At 36.6% G+C, this 23239-nt stretch overlaps 1 protein-coding gene and 1 long non-coding RNA gene across 2 annotated transcripts in view; one reads left to right on the top strand and one right to left on the bottom strand.

Moving 5' to 3' along the window:
• MARCHF11 (membrane associated ring-CH-type finger 11) overlaps nt 1-3679 on the bottom strand; it is a 144224-nt gene extending 140545 nt beyond the window's left edge. Inside the window, exons 1-2 of the mRNA XM_001373268.3 lie at nt 2574-3679; nt 1101-1256 (exon numbers count right to left, since the gene is read on the bottom strand). Coding sequence (XP_001373305.2) covers nt 1101-1256; nt 2574-3221 — 804 coding nt within the window. The 5' untranslated portion in view covers nt 3222-3679. The remainder of the gene's footprint in view (nt 1-1100; nt 1257-2573) is intronic.
• LOC103096352 (uncharacterized) lies at nt 3636-5054 on the top strand. The gene is made up of 2 exons (XR_464142.2): nt 3636-3849; nt 4450-5054. It is a non-coding gene; the product is annotated as an uncharacterized LOC103096352 (long non-coding RNA).
• The last annotated feature ends 18185 nt before the right edge of the window (nt 5055-23239 follow it).

The following is a 23239-nucleotide window of genomic DNA, read 5'->3' as shown; positions in this document are numbered from 1 at the left end:
AAGCAGTATGAAATAAAAAGTATTAAGGCAGAGAATTTCACTTAGTTCTCTTAGTTTTTCTGCTCAATCACTATTAATGCTTATTTGTTCTCTTTAGTTCATACTCCTAAAGAGATATAGTTTCATATGTGTCAATAGTATAATGGAAGCTGAGATTAGACTTAGAGAACACCCTTCCCCTTTCAAATGTTTATTTTCTCCTTCCATTCCCTTCCCATTTCTTCTGTGCTTTAGATTCCAATCTTCTTCCAACCTGGTCAACTTCAACTACTTTTTACTTTCTATTTTGGTCATTTACATATTTTATTAATTCAATATATGTTACTATGGAGTTTTTTGTTGCTATTTAGACCTGTGATTTCATTGGTAAAGAACCTTATTCATCTGTAGGTTATAGTTTTAAAGACTTATCTGGATAACTGAGTAGTTGACTTCCCCATAGTCATAGTGTGTCAGAGGCAGGATATGAACCTGAGTCTCCCTGACTCCAGAGCAATCTCTCTATCCATAAAGTCACATAGCTTCTCATTGTCTACATTGTACTTGGGCAAGAAATGGTGCAGCTGACTACATAGAGAAGTTAAAAGCATTTGAAACTGATCAAGTAAAAAATGCTCAAACTGAAAGCATAGGAAGGATTAAAGGCTAAAAAGATATCAGGTTATCGATTTTTAAAAAATCTTATCCTAGTTCTCTACAGAACTACAGACTGATTTCCCCCCTACTTGTGTCTCTCCCCAAAATGGAGCATATTCAATGTTTAAATTCTTAGCTTTTTTAAAAATTTCAGATCATATTACATTAAAATAAAATAAAAATACAATTCTTTAACTACAAGATTAACATATGACCTTTTACCAGCTTGTGCTTTTTAGAAATTGATAATGGGATATTTTGTCAATGAGAAACAAATTGATCTATAGAACACAATTAGCAAAAGCATCATGTAAGCCTTTCAAAACCCAGATGCAATATACCTTGGAAGAACAGTATTATACAAATTCAAATTTTTTTCCATTTTAGAAAATGTTCTCAATGACATATATATACTCTTGACTAGAACCAATACTTCAGAAAACAAGTATATATTAATGTTTTACCTGGCAAGGTTTTTTCATTTTAATTGCTATTACATGGTATCTATAACAGCAGAGCTCACAGGTCCATGACCCTCTTTCACTGATCCACTTTAACAGGCATAGCTGATGTGTATACCGAACTGACCCATCACAACGACAAGGATTTAACAGTTCACCCTAAAAATAAAAGAAATCAATGTTAATGTTATAGAGGTTCCATATTTTCAATATTTTTTCATTTTGTTTCAGAAGGAAGTACTACACCCTACACAAACTAAATAAAATTAAAATTTAATGATCTTAATAGAATAACCATAAAATCTTACCCCAAAAATACTCTTCCAAAAATACTTATTACACTTATCACGTAAATGTTCTAGCAAGATACAAAATGTCTACAACATATAACTTCCAATACCCTTGGGGGGACAGCAGTACTATTAAATCTCTTTAATAACTTTTAAGTGGATGGTCAAGTGCATTTCCTCTGCAGTTATTCTTAATCATTGCTAAAGAAGAAATGCATGACAACTCAGAGTAGCTTACAGTAGCATTATGCTTTTATTTTTTTCTAGACATAGCATCATAAATATTGACTTACTGTACTATATTATTAAAAGCTTTGTATTCCTGTGCAATTTCCTTACTTTTTAAAATATCCAAGCTAATTTCATCGCAGACCAGAAATTTATAGTTAACCTTCCTTTTATTCACTTAATTCTTTTCGTAAAATTTAATAGTTTAGCTAAATATATATATATATAGTTTCAAAAAATAAAGAATTACTCAAGTATATATATTCAATAAAAGATGTCATTGTTGTCCTCTTAAAAACACCAAAGATTTCTCACTCAATCCCAGTGCCAGAGTAGCTTCCTCTGTCTCTTATTATAAAAAATCTAACACTGTTTGAGACCTAAAACTGCAATATTCATAATGATATAATATTTTGATTGTGTTCCACTGTTTTGTTTGCATTTCTGTCCATTTGTCAATATTCTATGACTGTTTGCCCTCAAGATACTTCTTCAGCAATATGTAAAACCAAGAAGATAAGTCATTCACAAGAGTCTCTGGCATCTTTAAGGCACCTGAGGAATGTGTAAACCCCAATCTTTGATATACAAAAAAAGAAAAAGAAAAAAGAACACAAAGCAAATTAAATACCCTCATTGTGAATGAAACAATATGTGTGTATCTGCCTTCAAAATAAAAAGAATGAAGGGACAGAGAAAAAAAAAACTGATGAAAATAAAGAATCCTCGCTATTCAGAAGGCCAAGAGAACTAGAAGAAGCCAGAGATTTGTCCATGGTGCTGAATATCTCCTACTGTCAGAGTCTTTACTAGCACCAGGCGAGGGAGCCTCTGGATTTCAGACCTTGCTCCCACCTGTCTCCGGGCTCCCGACTTAGTCCATTGTCCCGCTTGGGATGATCTAGAGTTCAGGGGACACTCAGTAGTGGGTATGGGCGTCAGTGAGTAGTATCCTTACCTGCTCAGCTCCCTGAAAGCAGATTTTGCAGATGGGCTGGTGGTGCTGGTGCTGGTGGTGCCCCGTGCGCTGGTCACTGCTGCTGCTACTGCTGCGGCTGCTACACACCGAGCGGGTCTCGGGATGTTCCTCGGAGCTCTGTCCTTCTGCCTCCCCTCCTACTCTCGCAGCCTGCGGCTCCTCTGAGTCCCTAATCACCGCCTCGGGAGGAAGAGGCTCAGAGAAACCTTCACCAGAGTCTCCAGCAGTTGACGGCTCTTGCTCCACAGACGGAAGCGGGAGCGGGAGCAGGAGAGGGAGCTGTGGCGGCGGTGGGGGAGGCAACAAGGGTGGCAGCGGTGGCGGCAACGGCGGTGGTGGGGACGGCTGCGACGGCAGGGGCGGCAGGTCCTCTCCAGGTCCTCGCCGCGGGATCCCCTCGGCCAGCGGCTGAGGCTCGATCTGCTTTGGAGCGGGTCCTAGTGGCGCCTGCGGGGGCGGAGGCAGCGCGGGCAGGGCTGGCAGCGGCGGGGGCAGCGGCGGCAGGTAGCGCGGGGGGCCGGCCGTGGCGGGTTCTCCCGGGGGTGGGGGCAGCGGCAGCGGGAGTGGCTCTGGGTCCCCGCTCTCTGCCCGGCGGCGCCGGCTGCTGTTGCCACCCCCCAGACTCATGATGTCCTCCCACCTGCCAGCCCTGGTCGCTGGCCCCGTGAGGTGATGAGGACGAAGCCAAGGATAGGGATAGGGACAGGGAAGGAGATCGGTAAAGATGGGGAGAGAAGGGGATGGGGCGGGAGGGGCAGACGTGTGAGGAAACCAGGGAGATCTTAAACTCCCGGGGTGACCGAGCACTCGGCAGGGAACTGAGGAGACAGGAGAAGGATAAGAGAAAGAGGGCAGGCGGGAAGACTGACGGACGGCTGGAGGGCGCGGGGCTCCGCGGCGGCAGCGGCTGGAGAAGCTGCTCCTCCTCGGAGCTGCCGGCTCGGCTTTGGTGGAGGCGGAGGCGCTGCCGCTGGATTCGACTGCGCTCCTGAGTCGCGCGGGCGGGGGAGGGGGAAGGGGGGCGGTGCGCGGCCACGGGAGACTGAGGAGGGAGGGGGTGGGGTAAGTGTGTATGTGTGTGTGCGTGTGCGTGTGCGTGTGGGGGGAGCGTGCGCGCGCGCCTGTGGGGGATCCCTTAGTCGTCTCCGCGGACCCCGCCCCTAGTGCAGCCCAAGTCTATTCCGGGAGTGGATTTCCCTTCTCCAAATGGAGTGGCGGCACTGCGGCTTCCACTGGAGGGGAGTGGGAGATGGAGGTGGGAAAGTGGAGGGGAAGGGGGAGGGGTTAACAGAGGGCATTCAAAAAGGGATGGGAATGGGAATGAGGGGAAAGCCCTAATAGAAGAGAATGGGGGTACTGGGGGCGGGGCAAAAGGAAGGGATAGGAGACTACCGTTATCCCACGCGCGCGAGGCTGACGCCGGGGGCGGGGTGCCGAGGTGACGGGGTGCAGAGGTGGAAAAGTGCTTAGGGCAGAGAGGCACTTAAGAAGGGCAGCATGTAGACAGCCTCCTCCTAGGGGTCGAGAACTAGGCGCTGAGCTTGAAAAGAGGTGCACAAATCAGCATCCAGATTGAGCCTTGGAAATAGGGGTACAGGAATATAAGGAATAGGGGTAGAGTGGGGCGCGTGGGAATGGGGTAAGGTCACGAGAACTGGTGGAGCCGTTACGGACTTTGCCCTGGACTCTCCCCTTAGTCCTCACCTACCACCGCTATTCCCATTCTACTCACATCTGCTCCCAAGAGAAGGAATCACTCTAGCCAGGCCCTCTTGGAGTTTCACATTCCCTGCTTCCCATTCCTCACCCCCTCCTTTTTCTCCTACTGCCACTCCCAATTCTTCTTCCCCCAAAGGTGGGAACGACCTTGCGGTTGGAGTTTATCTCTGCAAGAAATTCTGCAATCAAATGCGGGTACCTCGTGGTTATCCACAGTTGGGGCTGAACACCCGCACTCGCTGGTCACTTTCATCTTTCAAGAGCAAAGGACTCACCTGGGTCTGGTGAAAGGAAGCTGCAGTATTAGATCGCCCTTTGTTATCCACACCCTTAATCTCAAGTAAATCGGTAGTGACCTGGTCTGGCAGAAGCCCAAACCAACTAATCTCCAGGGAATCATCACCACTCTAGCTTTTCAGGATTAGTTTTTCATTTCGGAACTTTATCATTTAACTCACTAACTCGTATCCTGCAGCAATGATCCACTGATACTAGACTAAATTCTGCTCTTACACAAAGCAATCGATATAGAGTAGTTTGCAAATGAATCCAGTGTGCATGCAAAGGCATGATACTGATATATTGCAATAAAACAGTTATTCCCTCACCTTCTCAGAACCCGATAACATTTTCTCTATCTCCCTTCTGACCCTCATTATATTTCCACCTTGTATCATAATTTAGTGCAGGTGGGGAATGGGGGAGAGGGTTCTCTCCCAAGTAAACCTGAAAATTATTCAAGATAGTGTCATGCTCACCTTTGTATCCCATCTCAGGCTAATATTAATACTGTGCCTTGCACGTGTGCATATCTATATACATGCATATTGTGGTTATACATGTACACACACAGAGACATTTATACATTGTGGGAATGGATTTGCCTTCTCCAAATGGAATGGGAGATAGTGATGAGAGAGTGGAGGGGAAGATAAGTGGAGGGTCTGGGGAAAGGCATTCAAGAAATGTGTGTGTGTGTGTGTGTGTGTGTGTGTGTGTGTGTGTATGTGTGTAGGGCCTATATAAATATAGGGCCAATAGGGCAATGTATGCTCTATGACCATCTATGCACACTAATACACATCTGTACATTATTGGTATGTGACATTCTAGGAGACTAACTACAGAGAATCACTAAGCTAGAGATGGTGAAATTATTTTGAGGTAAACTCATCTTAAGTTGGTTTTTCAATAGAATGTTTTAACATCAAGGAACAAATTCATTGCACAATCAGTCCATCTAGTGTTTCACTGAGCTCAGGTGAAAGATGAGGGAGAAATGAGGGAAAAGGGAGGGTGGAGTAGAAAGGAAAAATTCAAAAATGTTTTCTCACAGATGGTCCAAAGTGGAATCATTTCCAGGAATGTCCTCTAGCTCCTTTGGCTTATAACTCTAAAATAATATCTCTAATATCCTAGTAGTTTCTTGTTATGTGGAAAATATGAGTGTAAATAGTTTTTCATTTTTGGTCTTCACATGTCAAAGTATCGTTTCATAAGTCTGTAAATTGCAGCAGTCCTTAAGATAGTCATAAGCTGACACATTTAGATGGGAAAGTTTGTGAATTTGTCATAATATTTTCTAAAATGCATTTCTTTATGAATTGTAAATTGATACAATAATTTTTTTAAAAAAATTTTAATAGCAAAGAACAGCAGGATTCTGTATAAAAAGGTAGAATGACTCAGACTGTTGATAGCATAGATGAAAGATTTTAAGGTGCTAGATGTTTCCTCTCCAAAATCATTGTTTCTGAAAAATTAGTAAGTAGAGCAACAAAACCTAAAATTTCATGCATGGCAGGGGTAACAAAAAAAGCACAAACTTACACATGTCTTTTTTGATAGCTTCTCAAAAATGAAGTCTATTCATTCTCTTTAGCTAATCTAGTGACTCTTCAGTGAGGCTAAGAGAATTCTTAGTAAAGTGACTTAATCACATAAGTATAAAATAGTGGAGCAACAAGAAAGAGTTTGATATTAAGATAGCCAAAAACTTTAGTGGAATAGTTGATTGAAAAGAAAAAAAGTAGACATCCTGGTTTCAAGGAGATCTGAACTGTCATATGAAGACTAGTTGAAGGAATTGGGAAGACATGGATGTCTTCAACCTTCAATCTGCTGCTCACTGACTAGGTAATTTTTCAAAAACATTTTTCTGCATTACATTTTGAAAAAAAAATTTTAATATTCATTTTCTGACATTTTGCAATTGATGTTATTTTCTTCCCTTCTAGCCCTCCTCTCCAAAAAGGCAGGGCAGATGATAGAGGTTGTACATATATTATCATATAACACATATTTCTATAGTCTTTATGTTGTAAAAGAAGATACAGATTACTTACACTAAAGAAAAATTCCTGAAGAATATAAAGTAAAGAATGGAAAGTTTTCATCTGCATTCAGACTCCATCTCCTTATATTCTGGTGAATATCCTTTTTCCTCATAAGTTCCTTGGAGTTGTCCTGGATCCTTGCCTTTTGCTGATAATAATTAAGCAATTCATAGTGATTACCATACATTATTTTTGTTACTACTATGTAGTTTTCTCCTCATTCTATTCACTTCACTTTGTATCACTTCATGTAAGTGTTTCTGTGTATGTGTGTATGTGTGTATGTATGAGAGTGATCATCTTGTTTGGTCATTTCATACCAGAGAATTCTGTTACAAGCATATACCACAATTGGTTCAGCTATTCCCCAATTGATGGACATCACTTAAACAAAAAGAGCTGCTATAAATATTTTAGAACACATAATTTTTCTTTTTCCTTCATCACCTTAGGAAATAAAACTAATAGTGCTATTACTGGGTCAAAAGATATAAACAGTTTTTAACTCTTTGAGTATAGTTCCTGATTGCCTCAAATATTTTTGGAACAGTTCACAGTTGTACCAACAATATGTTAGTGTGCCTATTTTTTCACATCCCCTTTGCCTTTTTCTCAGCAGTATATGGTACTTTCACAAATATTTATTATATAATAGGAAACAAAAGCCTCATAATCAAATGCAAAAGAATGCAGAAATAGTTTATCCTTTTCAGACCATAATGCTATATAAAATTACATGGAACAAAGGATTGGAAAAAAACCCTAAAATTAATTGGACACTAAAAAACTTTTATCTTAAAAGATGAATGGGTCAAAGAACAAATCATAGACACAATGAAAAATTTTATTAAGGAGAATGATAACAAGGAGACAACAAACCAAAATTTTGGGGATGAAGCCAAAGGAGTATTTAGAGGAAAATGTATATGTCTAAAAACTTACTTCAAAAGAGAGAAAGAGCAGATCAATGAATTGGGTATGCAACTAGAAAATTAGAAAAAGAATTAAAACCACCCAGTTAAAAATCAAATAAATCCTGACCATCAAAGGAGAGATTAAAAAAACAAAGTAAGAAAGCCATTGAATTGATAAGACAAGGAATCGGTTTTATGAAAAAGTCAATGAGATAGAAAAAGCAGTGGTTAATTTCAAGGAAAAAAAAGAAAGCCAAATTATCAATATTAAAAATTAAAAGGGTGGAATTACAATTAATGAAAAGGAAATTAAAGCAATTAAGAGTTATTTTGTCCAGCTATATGACAATACATTAAATGATCTAAGTGAAATAGATGAATATTTAAAGAAATATAAATTGCTCAGATTAACAGAAGACATAGATTACTTAAATATAGCAATCTCAGAAAAAGAAATTGAACAATCAATGAATTCCCTAAGTAAAAAGCCCCAGGGCCAGATGGATTCAGAAGTGAATTCTGCCAGACATTTAAAAAACAATTCCAATACTATACAAACTATTTGGTAAAATAGTTGAAGACCGAATTTTTCTATGACACAATTAGGTGAAGAACAAAAAAAAATGAAAGAAAGAAATAAAACTATAGACTAATCTCTCTAATTAATATTGATGCAAAAATCTTAAAATATTAGCAAGGAGATTACAGCAATATATCACAAGGATCATCCACTAAAACCATGTGGGTTTTATACCAGAATTGTAGGGATGGCCCAATATTAGGAAAACTATCAATAACATAACCAACCCAAACCATATGAATATTTTTCAATATATGCAGAAAAAGCTCTGGACTGAAGTCAACACCTATTTCTATTAGAAACTACTGAGAACATTGGAATGAGTGGGAACTTTCTCAAAATGATAAATAACATCTAAAACCATCAGCAAACATTACTGTAATGGGAATAGACTAGGAGCCTTCCCATTAAGATCAGGAATGAAACAAAGATATCCATTATCACCACTACTAATCAATATTATACTAGAAATGCTAGCTATAGCAATAAGAGAAGAAGAAACTAAAGGAATTAAAAGAGGCAATACGGAAATAAAGCTATCACTTTTTACTGATGATATGATGCTATCCCTGGAGAATTAACCAAAAAACTAATAGTAACAATATATTTAGCAAAATTGCAGGATATAAAATAAACCCATATAAATCACCAGCATTTCTCTATACTATCAGTAAAGCCCAATAGCAAGAGATAGAGAAATCTCATTTAAAATGACTGTAGATAATATAATATACCTGGGAGTCTAACTGCCAAGACAAACTCAGGAATTATAGCATCACAATTACAAAACACTTTTCACACAAAGGCAGATCTAAAAGTTGGAAAACATTAATTGCTTGTAGGTAGGCCAAGCCAATATAATAAAAATCCCTAAGTGATTTTTGATAAGTCACTTCACCTCAGTTTTCTCATCTGTAAAATGAAGTGGTGGGCTAGATGATTGATTTATAAGCATCCCTTCTAGCTCCTAATCTATAATCCCAAAATCCTAGGTATTTGGAAAAATAGCTCAGGAAGAAACTCTATCAAATTCCTTTTATGATACAAATACAGTTTTGACTGTCATTTGGAAAAGTAATGAAAATTCTGCTTGGCCCCAGGATAAGTAGGAATAATGAGTGGAACTTCAGAAAGGGAATTTTTTACTGGCTATGAAGAAAACTCTTCCTAAATTTTCACCAATGTAGAATAGTCTGCTTTGAGGAGAGTGAGGCACTAAAATGATGCCACAGTCTGTCTCCCCCAATAAACTATAAACTCCTAGAGGGCAGGATCTGTTTTTGCCTTTTTTGGTATCTCTAGGACTTGTCGTAGTGCCTGTAAAATAGTAAATGTATAATAAAAATTTGTTGACTTGATTTGAACATCTCTAAGTTTAGGATGAATGACAACTTTGGAAAAATGAAGGAAAATTCCTGTTTATTTATGGGTTGGACCTGATGACCTCTGAGATCTCTTCCACTTTGAAGAGTTCACAATTTCTATGATCAGATAAAGAACAGCAGGATGTCAGCAGGTAACAACCAAATAGCCTGTGTGTGAAAGTACCTACCTCAGCCAATTGAAAATAAATGAGAAGAAAAGTGATTCTATCAATATGAACGAGGGGAAATGATCAGGAATCATTTGGTAGGACGTTTTTTAAATAAGAAAACTAAAAATAATTGAATGCTTAAAAACTTTCCCTTTCCCTTCAAATGAAATATCACAAAATATAAAAATGATTTCCTTTGTCAAAGGTAATATACAATGTCAGTATGCCCTACAGTACCTACAGTACAGGCTTGATTCCAGGGAACAAAGAAGAAACTGTAAAGGGACCATTAGAGGTCATATCAATGAGGATTTATTAAGTGTCTCTTTAATAATGTGTACATTCAGTCGATTTTCAGGCATGCCCAACTCTGTGACTCCATTAGGAATTTACTTAGTAAGGATATTAGAATGGTTTGCCATTTTATTCTCCAACTCATTTTATAGATGAGGAACTGAGACAAATAAGGTTAATTGACTTGCCCAGGGTCACACAACTAGTAAGTGTCTGAGGTCAGATTTGAACTCAGGAATATGAGTATTCTTGACTTCAGGCCAAGCACTCTATCCACTGTGCCATCTAACTAACTATCTAATCCATTTAATAATGTTAAGCACTGGAAATACAGAGATAAAAATGAATCAGTCCTTGCTCCCTAGGTGCTTATATTTTGATCAAATACACTTCTTTATTATGTCCTAAATGAACCTCTGGGATTGGGTTTGGGTCTGTTTGATGAAAGCTCAGAGTTCACAAGGTCATATGAATGTCTCCAGTAAAATTGACAGAGGAGGCTTCTGAGGACAAAAACAATGACTTTATTGTGTCCCCAAACATCTACAGGATGAGTCTTTCCAAGTGCTTTCAAATGTACTCAGAAGCAGCTACCAGAGGTGTCCTACAAAGGTGTGTCAACATTCATTCATCTCAGCATCCACTTAATGTAAGCCTAAGGTTTCTTCATGGCCTCTTGGGGTGAAGAAATTAAGAATCCAAAGAGGCAGTGTGAAGAAAAAGGGAAATGTGCTTTGAAAACAACTCATTTTGTAAAGTGACAAGATGGAGGCTCTTGTTTTACACCCTGGTTATTCAAAATATAATGTAGTACTGTCATATACTAAAAGGAAGGGTGTGTTTATGTAATGCAAAACAATTAAATGTCAGTCATTTGAGGACCTATTATATATGTCACTGACATTTTTTAAATCCCTAGAAACATCACTAGGTAAAAAATAACTACTTTCTGTTTTGCTCTATATGACATCAAAGTAACAGGTTTGAAAGTTTTTAATCCTTCAGACTATCTAGTTAGGTAACTGATGAATAAACTAAGATTTAAATTTAGCTAACTGTCACATTCAATTGAATTCCATTCAAATAGCATTATTAAGTTATTTTTACATACTATATGTACCACAGTGCTAGGGAATTGTTAAAAAATGAGTAAGGTAAAGGCCATGTCTTCAAAGACCTTCCATGAGGTGGTTCAAATTAAGTATAGTTTAGAGAAGAGTTTTCTAAGTCTCTTAACATAGGCATAAGCAAAGCACTATGGGGATTCAAAGTAGCATTTAGACTGGACCTTGAAAAGTAGGTGTGATTTCTAAAAGCAGAGATGTAGGAGGAAAATCCAGTCCTGGATGGGTTGGGACTAGATAACAGAAGGTTTGGAAGATTTTGAGCAGAGGAACAAGATGATCAGAAAGGAAACTTGACTTGACAGCAATGATTAGGATTGAAGTGAGCAGAGACCGAGGGCAGACAAACTCAGTAAAATTATTTCTTATAATAGTCCACTTCAAAGGTACCAAGAGCCTTAATTCAGTAATGGATGTGGGGGCAGAAAGGAAGGCATAGGTGTTAATTACATTGTGAAGGATTTAGTGACTAGATGCTAGGGGTACAAAAAAGGAAGGAAATTGAAAGGAAATCGTGTTTTGTAAGTGAAACCCATACAGTCTATACTGTTCACATGTTTATATTATTTATAAACTAACAAAGTTGAGAATTTGCTTAATCCTTACGTGAACTAATAAGCTTTTTTTTTTTCCACAAGCAAAAACTTGGATGTGCTCCAGACTACCATACTCCCTCCCTCTCCATTCATCCCTACCAAAAATTCTCCAGTGGCTAAAATAGTTACATTTCTACATTGATTCCCTTCTATACTATTTACTTGATGCAGTGGTTAGAGTTCTGGGCCCTGGAGTCAGGAAGACAGATCTTCCTGAGTTTAAATCTGGCCCCGAATACTTAACAGTTGTGTGACCTTAAACCAGTCACTTAATGCTGTTTGCCTCAGTTTCCTCATCTATAAAATGACTTGGATAAGGAAATGGCAAACCATTATACTAACTTTACCAAGAAAACCCCAAATGAGATCATGAAGAATCAAACAGGACTGAAAAAAAAAAGGCTGAACAACAATAATATTTACCTGAAGATAATTATATTTATATATATATAATTAGATATCCACTTTTCCCTATCCCTGTTACTCTCTTTACTCTGTAGAAATTCCTGTTCCTGATCAGCAGCTCTCTGTTCTCTGCCTTCATTATTTATATTATCCCTCACCTACTTTAATCCTACATTTCCCTCAGTCCTCCTGTCCTATCCAAAACTTTACTCAAATTTTAACCCAAAGATTTTTTAAAAACTCACATCATTAAGCCCATATGCCTGCAGTACTTATTTCAGTAGAAAACACCTTCTATTTCCTCACCAAAGAGAATAAAAATGTAGGCCTTTCCTAGTAGTATATGATATTTAAACAATAAATTAGAAAGGTAAAGCCTATATTACATTAAAATGCAATTACAGAAGAAAGGATAAGTACAGCCAAAGCAGCATTTATTTTTTATGTTTGTTTTTAAAAATGTTTGCCTTGTAGTTTAGAATTGATACTAGAATCTGAGTGGTAAGGACTCAGCAACTGGGATTAAATGACTCGCCCAGAAATCGCACAGCCAGGGAGTGTCTGAGTCCATATTTGAACTCAGTTCCTCCCAACTCCTGGTCTGGGACTCTATCTACTGTGCTACTTAACTGTCCCTGACATATTCCTTCTACGTAACCATAGGCAAGAGGCAAATTCTCAAAGCGCCAAACAATTCTCTGGGCCTTTATATTGCAGAAAACATGCCTACTTACATCAAAAGAGAGAGTTTTTCTTTTTACCAATGTAATGACAAGTCCAGTCCTAAATCCCCATGTATAAAAGCTATGTAGATTTAGGTAGATTTATATATATATTTTGTATAAATATGTAAAGCTCTTTGGGAACCTTGGAAAGATGGGATATATGTGTATATTTGTATATACATATTTATATATAATAATACTTTGTAGTGAAAGTTATAGAACAGGAATAAAATCAACTTAGTATACAGGAAGTTGTAAATCTAATTGAAAAATTGTATATAAATAAAATCTTCAGAATTTGATGGCATCCACCCAAGAATTTAAAAGGAACTCAAGGGTGAAATTATAGAATTTGGCCAAAATATGATATTCTGTCATAAGTATCCATTCTACTGTAAGACTCAAGGAATGTCTGTCACCAGTCCTTAAAAAGAGTATCAAAGGAAACCCCAGGAACTACTAAATGGCAAGACACAGCACAAAAGAGTTTGTAGCAACTATAATAAACACTAGGATAACCGAGCCTATATTAGAGAAAAAGAAACACTGTTGTTTCATTCTTTGTACTTTGTACATAACACAGTGTCTGAAACATGGTAAGCAAAGCACTTAAATAGTTTTTGATTAGTTGGCATCTCTATCATGAAAACACGCAACACCAGTCTGCAAGGATTTTTTGAGGAAATAATTAAGCATGTGGACAAGTTAGAAATAAACAACCTTTGTAAGGTTTTGACAAATTTTCACCCTAAAAAAGGCTATTAAAAATATACCAAAGCATAATAGAATTGGGTTAACATTATACCATTGACAGAAACTTGCCTTTGATCAGAAACAAAAAGTAATGGCAAGTAGATAAATAGAAAAGAAAGGAGAAGAAAAATAAAATAGATCTCTATGAATTTGTATCATTTACCATTTACCATTTAACATGCTTACAAATCATCTGGAAGATAGAGTATATGGAGAAATATCAAAATATGTACCAAAATTGTGTGAGAAAAATGTGTTTCCATTCTGGCGCTCATTTCCCATTCTGGTCTGATATGGTGCCTTGCCTCAGAAGAGTGTGGCCTCGAGGCCACATACACTCTAAGAACATTGGCATGAATCATGTGAAGAACTAGGCCTTTGGTTTGGTTTCATTCTGGTAGCTGACATCCTGGTCGGTGACCAGACCCCATTGCTAGATTTTCACCTCTAATTTTCCCATTTGGGACCTTGGTTTCCTAATCCTTTGTTATCTAGGGACTTGCCTGTGTTCCTGAGCCTTTGTTACCAGGGTTTCTAGCATGAGTTCTTGATAACACCTACCTGGATGATCTCCAGCTGCACACTGCTCTTTCCTGGTTTTGACCTCTACCTTAGTTAGTGATCTTGTTGCCACCAAAATCCAACAATATCATATACTTTAAAAGTCCTTGTGGGTATCACTATATTAAAGCACTGGACAATAATTGACAGACATTTAATGATTGGATCACCAGAAAAGTACAATTGTATTCAGTGTTGAAGAAGGCAGTTAAGTGTAAATGTATATCCCATTAGTTTTTTTTTTTACATTTTCCTCCTTATGGGAGTGAGCTTGAGGTACAGAGACTGTCATGGATGTCGAATACCTCATTTGGGAGGGATGCATATAAATAATGTGTTTACTACTTTACCCAATAGATAGCAAACGTATGGCACTCATTACTCCAAGAAGTGGTATGCACTGAAAATGTAATTAAGTTTAAAAAGTCTTTAGATAAATTCTAGGCTATATATCTATAATGCTTTATCACAACCAGCTGGCACTTAATAGAATAGGCTAGGATTTGGAGAGCATCAGAAAAAGCCATAGCTTTTCTCTCCCTCCCTGATTGACCATCCTATCTACCCAATACTTAAAATTCTCAACATTAGAGTCACTTCTTTGACTCTTTGAGAGCATGGTCTCCCTTAATCCTTTGTTAAAAATGCATATTTGTTGGTACTGAAACATTTCACAGATTTGTTTGTCACTTAACAGATAACAGGGCGCTAGGAGGATAGAACACACAGTACAAATGAGTTTTGATTGAAAAAATGGAATTGATAAAGACTTAAGTACAAGACAAAGGCCAGAGGGGTCAGGTTTGTGGAGCATCTTCAAAAAAGGGCCCAGCAACCAAGGGGTAAGTGTAAAGAATTAAATGTTAGATGGGGATGTAATCTAAAGCTGGAAGCCATGCACAGAGAAGGTACCAGGGAGAAATTAAACATACTACTAAATTATATTTATAGGCAGCTCTGAATATTAGGGAAGATTAGAGGTTTTTTTAAATAAGCCCCTCATCTTTTGGATGGATATGATCCAGGATGATCACTTGTGTTTTTCCATAAAATAACAACTAGTGTCCTCTCAGAGATAGGTCATTTATTTGACTCGATGGACAATTGATCTGACCCAACATGGCAATTCTTGGGTCTTTACTGGAAAAATAAATTAGACAATATAACAAATAATATATTTAAAAAAAACTTGGGGGCAGCTGGGTAACTCAGTGGATTGAGAGTCAGGCCTAGAGACAAGAGGTCCTAGGTTTAAATCTGGCCTCAGACACTTCCTAGCTGTGTGACCCTGGGCAAGTCACTTGACCCCCATTGCCTAGCCCTTACCACTCTTCTGCCTTGGAGCCAATATACAGTATTGACTCCAAGACAGAAGGTAAGGGTTTAAAAAAAAAACTTTAGTGATAATAGAATACTATATGAAAAATTTTAAAGTATAAGTAATAGAAAAGTCACTTAGGAAAATAGCAAAAATAGTCAACAATTAAGTTATAAAAAGCACTGTTGGGGGAAAAATAAAAAACCAGAGGAACTGATGAGAAAGTAATTCCAGTAAAAAAGGACTCCCATACCAGATAAAAATTAAATATTCACCTTTTTTATTTAAAAGAAATGGAAATAATGAGGAAAGAAACACAGTGTCTCCAAATTAATTGGATACCATCTAAAAAACAGTGACATAAGCTTAAAATTAAAAGGCAATTAAATTAAAGCTGATAAAAGGTATGCAAAAATAACCTTATGAACTGATTATAGCCCCTTTCTTTTAGTCTATCTTTCATGTTCAGTGCTTTGTGAACATATTTCCCACTGATTTCAAGAAAAACTAGATTTTTGGACTAATTTTGTAGAAGGTAGGAAACACATAGAAACAAATAAACAAAAATGATCCAAATAGATTAAATTATATATTCTCCTAGAAAACAGAGGTTTTTTTTGTCCTGCTAACACATATTACACATCATACTAGAAAACAATGAAAGCTTTTAGATAATGGTAATGATGATATCTATTTAATTCTAGGGACATAGCCATAATGGTAGTTCTTTAAAAAAAAAAAAGACAACACTACAACATGAAAACATTGTCTAGTCTAGCAAAAGATGTTTCAAAAATCATAATGCAACTCAACTCCATTCCATTCAACATTTATTAAATTCTCATAAACTTATGGTAAGTGCTGAAAATAGATGAAAGAGAAGGGGGGATATTCACAAATTACACAATTTCAAATAAAAAAGGAAATGGATGGGCATGAAAAATTCAAAGAAATAGGCATTACTGGGATGGGAAGACCCTGAGCTAAGCCATGAACAAGGAGAAAGGATTTCAAAGGATGGAGATAGATGAGCAGAAAAGAGTATATTTCAGTCATAGAAACAGTGTATATCCATGTCCATTGAGGTGGAAAACATAAGAATGAGTAAAATTCTGGAAAACATTATTAAATTCATTGGGAAATATGGAATACTATTTAGCTGGAGAATGGAGTGTACATAAAGGGAAATATCATGAAATAAGGCTGGAAAGATTGGCCAGAATAAAGCCAGAAAAAAAAAGGAGTTAATATTTTTTTTGGTAGGACTTGTGCACCAAGAGCATTGCTCTAAAAGTGATGTGAAGGAAGAATTGGAGAGGAGAGAGAATGAAAGTAAGAATAATTTGGAGGCTATTATAATAGTCCAGAAGAGAGGTAATAGGGGTCTGAATCAGGGTCAAGGTAGCATATTACTCTGGCAAGTCAGGGGCAGCTACAAGAAACATTGCTACAGTAAAATTAGGCCTAGGAATTAATTGGACATTACAGATGCAGGAGAGGGAAGAGTCATAAATGACTCAGAGCTTTAAAAGCTGAAAGACTAGAGAAATGATTGTGTCATCAATAGAAAAAGGGAAATTGGGATGAGGTGGAGGGTTGTTTTTTTGTAGGAGAGAGGAAGAAGGCAAATACAGTTTTAGATATTTTGAATTTGAGATCTTAAAGCAAGGTTCAAATATAAATGTCTAACAGGAAGTTTGGAATGTCAGTCTAGAGCTCAGGAAAATGGCCATGGCTAGAGAGATAGATTTGGGATTATTCCTGCATATAGGTGCTAATTGAAGGCAAAGAAATAGATGTGATTTTTTAAGAGGATATATAAAGCCTGCACAAAAGAGGGTCAGTAATGAAAACTTAGAAGTCTATACTGAAAAGAATGGAAAGAACACAAGAAACCAGCAGATTGTCTCTGAATAGTAGAAAATAAACTAGGAGAGAGTACTGTCACAGAAACTAAGTGTATTAAGAGTAATATCCTAGGCAGGCCCAATCCCATGCAGTTAAGCTAGTTTTTTTCTTAAGAAGTATCGAAATTAGTCTCAGATTTAATAGGCTTAATGTACTAACGTTTCCTAGTTACTGAGGTAGAAAAAGACACAGAGAACTTGTCATAGCCCTTCATATTTGACCACTGGCTACCATGGGCAAAAAGAAGCAAAGGAACCATGCCCAACTAAATCAATATAATTTCTCAATATTCTTGTTAAATATTTTCCCCTGCTACTGCTAAATTAATTTCTTTCTGTTAACTTTTAGATTTTCTGCAAGTATGTCATTTCATTCTAATATTGAACCTAAATTACCAAGGGAACAGCCTGACTACCACACCAAGGGAGGAATTGAAGAAAGGGATGGTGAATAGTGACAAATGCTTAAAGAATCAAGGCTTTAAAAAGGCAGTTTGGGTATTAGGGCTTCAGTTTTCAGCCTGCTCAACCTAGCATGTTGCTTTGGGTCTGTTTCTATGTTCTTTCAAAGTAAAATAATAGGGGCAGAAAATAGATTTCATGGTTGATTGGTGATGAGGAAGAGGAGACAGTAAGGTTATGCCACTTTCAATAGACAGTCAGTTTGGCCATTAGCCAATCAATTTGCCAATTCTTATCTAATCTACCACCAGAATGTCTATAGAATCTGTCTTCTTCTCTTCAATCAAACAGCCATTACCCTAGCTCAGGCCCTACTACTTCTCATGTAGATTATGATAATAGCTTCCCAACTGGGATCCCTACTTCTATTCTTTCCCCTCTCCAATTTATCCAATTCACAGTTACCAAAATGCTATTCATCAGGTGGAGGTTTGACCATGTAACTCTCTTCAATATCTTCCCATAGTCTTCTCATTAAAAACCTTCAGATTTTTATCATTCTCATTGCCTGAAAAATAGATTAAAAATGTCTTGGCCTGATTCTTAGTGTTCTTCACGATCAGCCTTTAATTTACTTTTCAAGCCTTTTTTTTTTTAATACTATTCTTTTCACAAACTTAGAGCATTCTGGATTATTAGCTCTTCTACAAACTCAGCACATTTTCTCCAAGCATTTGCACAGATTATTCCAGTCCTGGAATGTACTCTTTTTTCATACCTATCTGTGCAAATCCTTGATGAGAGTATGGGAATGGGTAGCAGTAATAAAAAAAATGGTGCTAGAACAAACATCAGCAAGGATGGCATGAGGGAAACATGAGATAACTAAGTTTAGAAGTAAAGGGATGTGAGTTATTGTTGAATCAAACTCCCATCATTTTGAAGTTAAGAAACCTGAGACCCAAAGTGGTCAAGTATCCAATGTCTCACAGGCACTAAGTGTCAGAACTAGGATTGGAATTTAAGTTCTCCTTCTCCAAATATAGTAGGATGCCTAGAAGAAGAAAAAAGGCACTTGCCAGCCATAGTGCTAGCCATACACTTCCATTGAATTCACTTAAACTAAATCACATTGAATGGAGAAGGAAAGCCTAGAGTAAACAGAACATTATAGAATAAATCATTCTCTATATTCTTAGTGGCTTCCAAGAGACTTGATTGTGTCTTGAACTTTGGCTCTGGGCAGGAGTCAAAGCCAGCTACAAATCTTTGTGAATGGAAATATAAAGTACACATCTGTGAAAATGTACAAATAAAATTTCCAAGACATTACTATTCCTGTAACAAATAAATACTAACAATTACTTGGTAAATTATCTAAATTAGAGATTACCAATTCCATTATCCTAATAATATCTACATCTTTAACATACAGATTTTTCTAGACTGTTGATTTTTTTGTATGTACCTTTTCCTCACTCAGCCCTATCATCAATTCCTTTACCTTTATAGCACCTTCATATTCTCACTGTATCTAATAATGACACCTCTTTAGAATATATCCTTGGCTTTATTCCTTTCAGTTCATAAACTATGGAAGAATTCCAGTCTTTACCAAATCAGATCTTGGAAAATACTGATTTTAAGCCATGGAGGAAAATGAGCCATTTTCAGAATGCTTCATGTGATTAACATCTCTGTGACTGCATTTCTACCTTAACATTAGTATACTCCTTGAGCAGTTTAGAATAAGATTGGGACAATCCTAGATCTCTTTTTTGAGACCTTTCCTTCAGGGCTGCTAAATAGTTCCCCAACAGCAAAATAGGTTGATTCTAAATTCTCTTTTTAAAATAAAATAAGGGTTATAGTTTGGTCTTTCCCATAGGTCTCTTTTTACCCTCAAACCACCCATACAGTCCTTTTGGGCTGAGGAATAAAGAGTCCTCAGGAGGACAGTTTCAATTCTAATTTGAGCATGAAGTCAAGGCAAGTGGGATATGTTTGTCGTTAGGAAGACCCAGGTACCTACCTTCTATATTTACTTGTCTACATAACACTGGATGAAGCACTTAACCCTTATATCAAATAAAAATTAACTAACTGTATGAAAGGAGTATTAATTATTGACATCTTTTGGTAATAAAACATTTTTGAAAAGGAAGTGAGAGACACTAAAAATTAATGCAAAGCACAACTCAAAATACATTGCATTGAATGAACCTGCCTGGGAAGGTAGATGCATAGAAAAAAACCCAAAGTCTCTTTTATTGAGTTTTATTCCCATTTCTTTCTCACAAAAGTCTAACCTTTGGTCTTTGCTTCAGAAACACGGCTACCTACTCAAAAGATCTTCAGCAAAGCAGCTATGTTGATCATAATTGTACATTTTCCTTCATTTCAATTTTCTTTATCACTTTCATTTAATTGCATTTTTAATGTCATTCCATAGGGAGTTTTGCCTCAGCTGTGACTGCAGGATTGAGTTTATAATGCAGTTAATCTGTGGCATTTCTTGAAATAATTGCTTAAGATTTTCAGAGGATTAGATTTTTATGAGTAAGAGTTGCCCCTCACTTTATATCGGCTAGGATAAAATTATAAGGCCTTTCAGGCAATTTCCCTCTAAATAATAAACTAATAATTCTCCACACACCCCACAAAAAGAAATCTGCATCCATTAAGATGGTCCAAACAGCCTGATATTTCTTAGACATTTACCAAGTGAAAAATACACACTACTGACAGGTTAGTCCTTGTGTAAAGATGGAATAGGTGGTAATGATGTGAGGCAACTGCTAATCCTACATCTTAATCCAGGTAACTATATGGATATAAATTAATAACATCTAGATAACATTTCAGTATTTGGTTGATTCTAGTAGCATGAACCAAAGTTCAATATGAAAGAACAAAACTGAATTTCTTTATCTACAAAATCTACATCTTTATCAGACCCTGCATGTGTAATGACCCCCTCTACAGGAAGCTACCCTATGATGATGCCTAAATCACTTGAGGATATATTCTGAAGCCCAAATAACTGCCAAATTAACATTTGCCCTAGTTGTTCCTTTGTTAACAATTCTTCAAAACCTTGGGATCAAAACTGGAGGTTATTATACTTGCTTCCTATCCTTTCCCTCCCTGTCACTAAACAAATGACAGGTCTTTAAAAAAATTTTTTTTCTTTTCAATTAACAAGCATACAAATTTTCTCCCTTCCACTCCACCCATCCCTGTTGAAGGAAAAAGAAGGAAGGAAGGAAGGAAGGAAGGAAGGAAGGAAGGAAGGAAGGAAGGAAGGAAGGAAGGAAGGAAGGAAGGAAGGAAGGAAGGAAGGAAGGAAGAAAAGAAGGAAGGAAGGAAGAAAGAAAGGAAGGAAGGAAGAAAGAAAGAAGGGAAGAAAGAAAGAAAGAAAGAAAGAAAGAAAGAAAGAAAGAAAGAAAGAAAGAAAGAAAGAAAGAAAGAAAGAAAGAAAGAAAGAAAGAAAGAAAGAAAGAAAGAAAGAAAGAAAGAAAGAAAGAAAGAAAGAAAGAAAGAAAGAAAGAAAGAAAGAAAGAAAGAAAGAAGAAGAAGAAAGGAAGGAAGGAAGGAAGAAAGGAAGGAAGGAAGGAAGGAAGAAAGAAAGAAAGAAAGAAAGAAAGAAAGAAAGAAAGAAAGAAAGAAAGAAAGAAAGAAAGAAAGAAAGAAAGAAAGAAAGAAAGAAAGAAAGAAAGAAAGAAAGAAAGAAAGAAAGAAAGAAAGAAAGAAAGAAAGAAAGAAAGAGAGAGAGAGAGAGAGAGAGAGAGAGAGAGAGAGAGAGAGAAAGAGAGAGAGAGAAAGAGAGAAAGGGAGGAAGGGAGGAAGGGAGGAAGGGAGGAAAGGATGGAGGGAGGAAGGGTCTACTTAACAAATATGTAGAATCAAGGTAAGTTAATTGTTTTGTTAACAATGTTCAGAAATATGTCTCATCACCTTTCTGTTAAGAGGGGAATAGCTTCTTATATTCTTTGAAATTGTCAATTGTCATTACAATAATGAGACTTCTAAAGCCTTTCAGGATTGTTTTTCTTGAGAATGTTGTTATTGTTTACATGTTCGCCTGGTTCTGTTTACTTTATTTCATACAGGTCTTCCTCTAAGAAAATTCATTTTGTCATTTCTTTTGGTGGAATAATATTCTATCATATTCATATACCATAATTTGCTTAGCCAATAGGTGGACACTTCATTTCCAGTGTTTTGCTATTATTAAAAGCATTGCTATAAATATGAATGAGTCCTTTCCCTCTTTATTTGAATTCTTTAGGGTACTGGCCTAGTAGTAATTTTGCTGGGTCAAAGAGTATTCACAGTTCAGTGACTGTAAGGAAACAGTTCCAAACTGCTCCAAAACCATTCCAAATTCCTTTTCCAGAATGACTTGACCAATTCATTGCTCTACCAACAGTACATTCACATGACTCATCTCCATACATCCCATCCGATATTTGTCATTGTCTTCATTTGTCATGATTGCCAGTTAATGAAATCTTTTTGAAAAATGGGCTATCTATAGAATACATTGGATTAAATGCATGTTGATAGTTCATGAACATTTTAACTAAATGCAGATAGGAAAATGTATCAAAGTAGTTTCTACAGCTAGAAAGTTTTGCTTTTAGTCCCATCCTATTTTTAAAAAGTATATTATCAAAAAGTACGGAAAAAAATAAATATAGGTAGAATATAATGGCCTAAATTGCATCAAGGAACTTGACCAGAGATCGTGTTTCTATGTGAGAATTCTTAATTGCTATTTCTTAGGAAATATGTAATATATATGTACATGTGTGTGTATACATATAATATAGTTCCAAATCCCAGGAAAATCAGTTAAGAAATCAGGAAAAAGTATTATAAAATTTCTCAAAAATTAAAGATTATCAGCAAACACAGAGATGTTACTATTTTGATGGAATTTACTGGTATCAAATTAAAGTAAGAACAGTAAATCCTAACATGTGGATTAGAAGGTTATGGTCAACATTTCTAAGAAAAAAATGACCACGATCTAAGCAGTAGTCTTGACTGTAACCAATGTTGGTGTAAGTGTATATTCATGGCCCTGTGTGCTGTTAATACTGAGTTATTCTTACAAATAAAAAAAATTTTAATATGTTCATATACATAGTATATACAAATCCCAGGAGTGCTATTCCAAGAAATATCCAATTTTGGAAGCAAAATAAGTTCTCATGTTGTTAGTTTCAACATGTGATTCTATATCACATGCTGAAAAATTCTGTCCACCCTCGCTGGGAGATATAAATGTTATTATTTTAATATTACCCAAAAATAATGCCCACTAGTGGTTTCTGGTATTTGGATATTTATGATATACTATAGTTCTTTGTAAATACTACTAAATATACTTCTTTTATTAAAAATTTAAATATCTATAATAAAAAATAAAGAGTTTGTAAATGTTGTAAGTATTTTCAGAAAGATAAAGA

Source organism: Monodelphis domestica, chromosome 3, assembly GCF_027887165.1.
Source record: "Monodelphis domestica isolate mMonDom1 chromosome 3, mMonDom1.pri, whole genome shotgun sequence".
NCBI classification, from domain to species: Eukaryota; Metazoa; Chordata; class Mammalia; order Didelphimorphia; family Didelphidae; genus Monodelphis; species Monodelphis domestica.
This window is presented reverse-complemented; position numbering and strand designations above follow the sequence as displayed.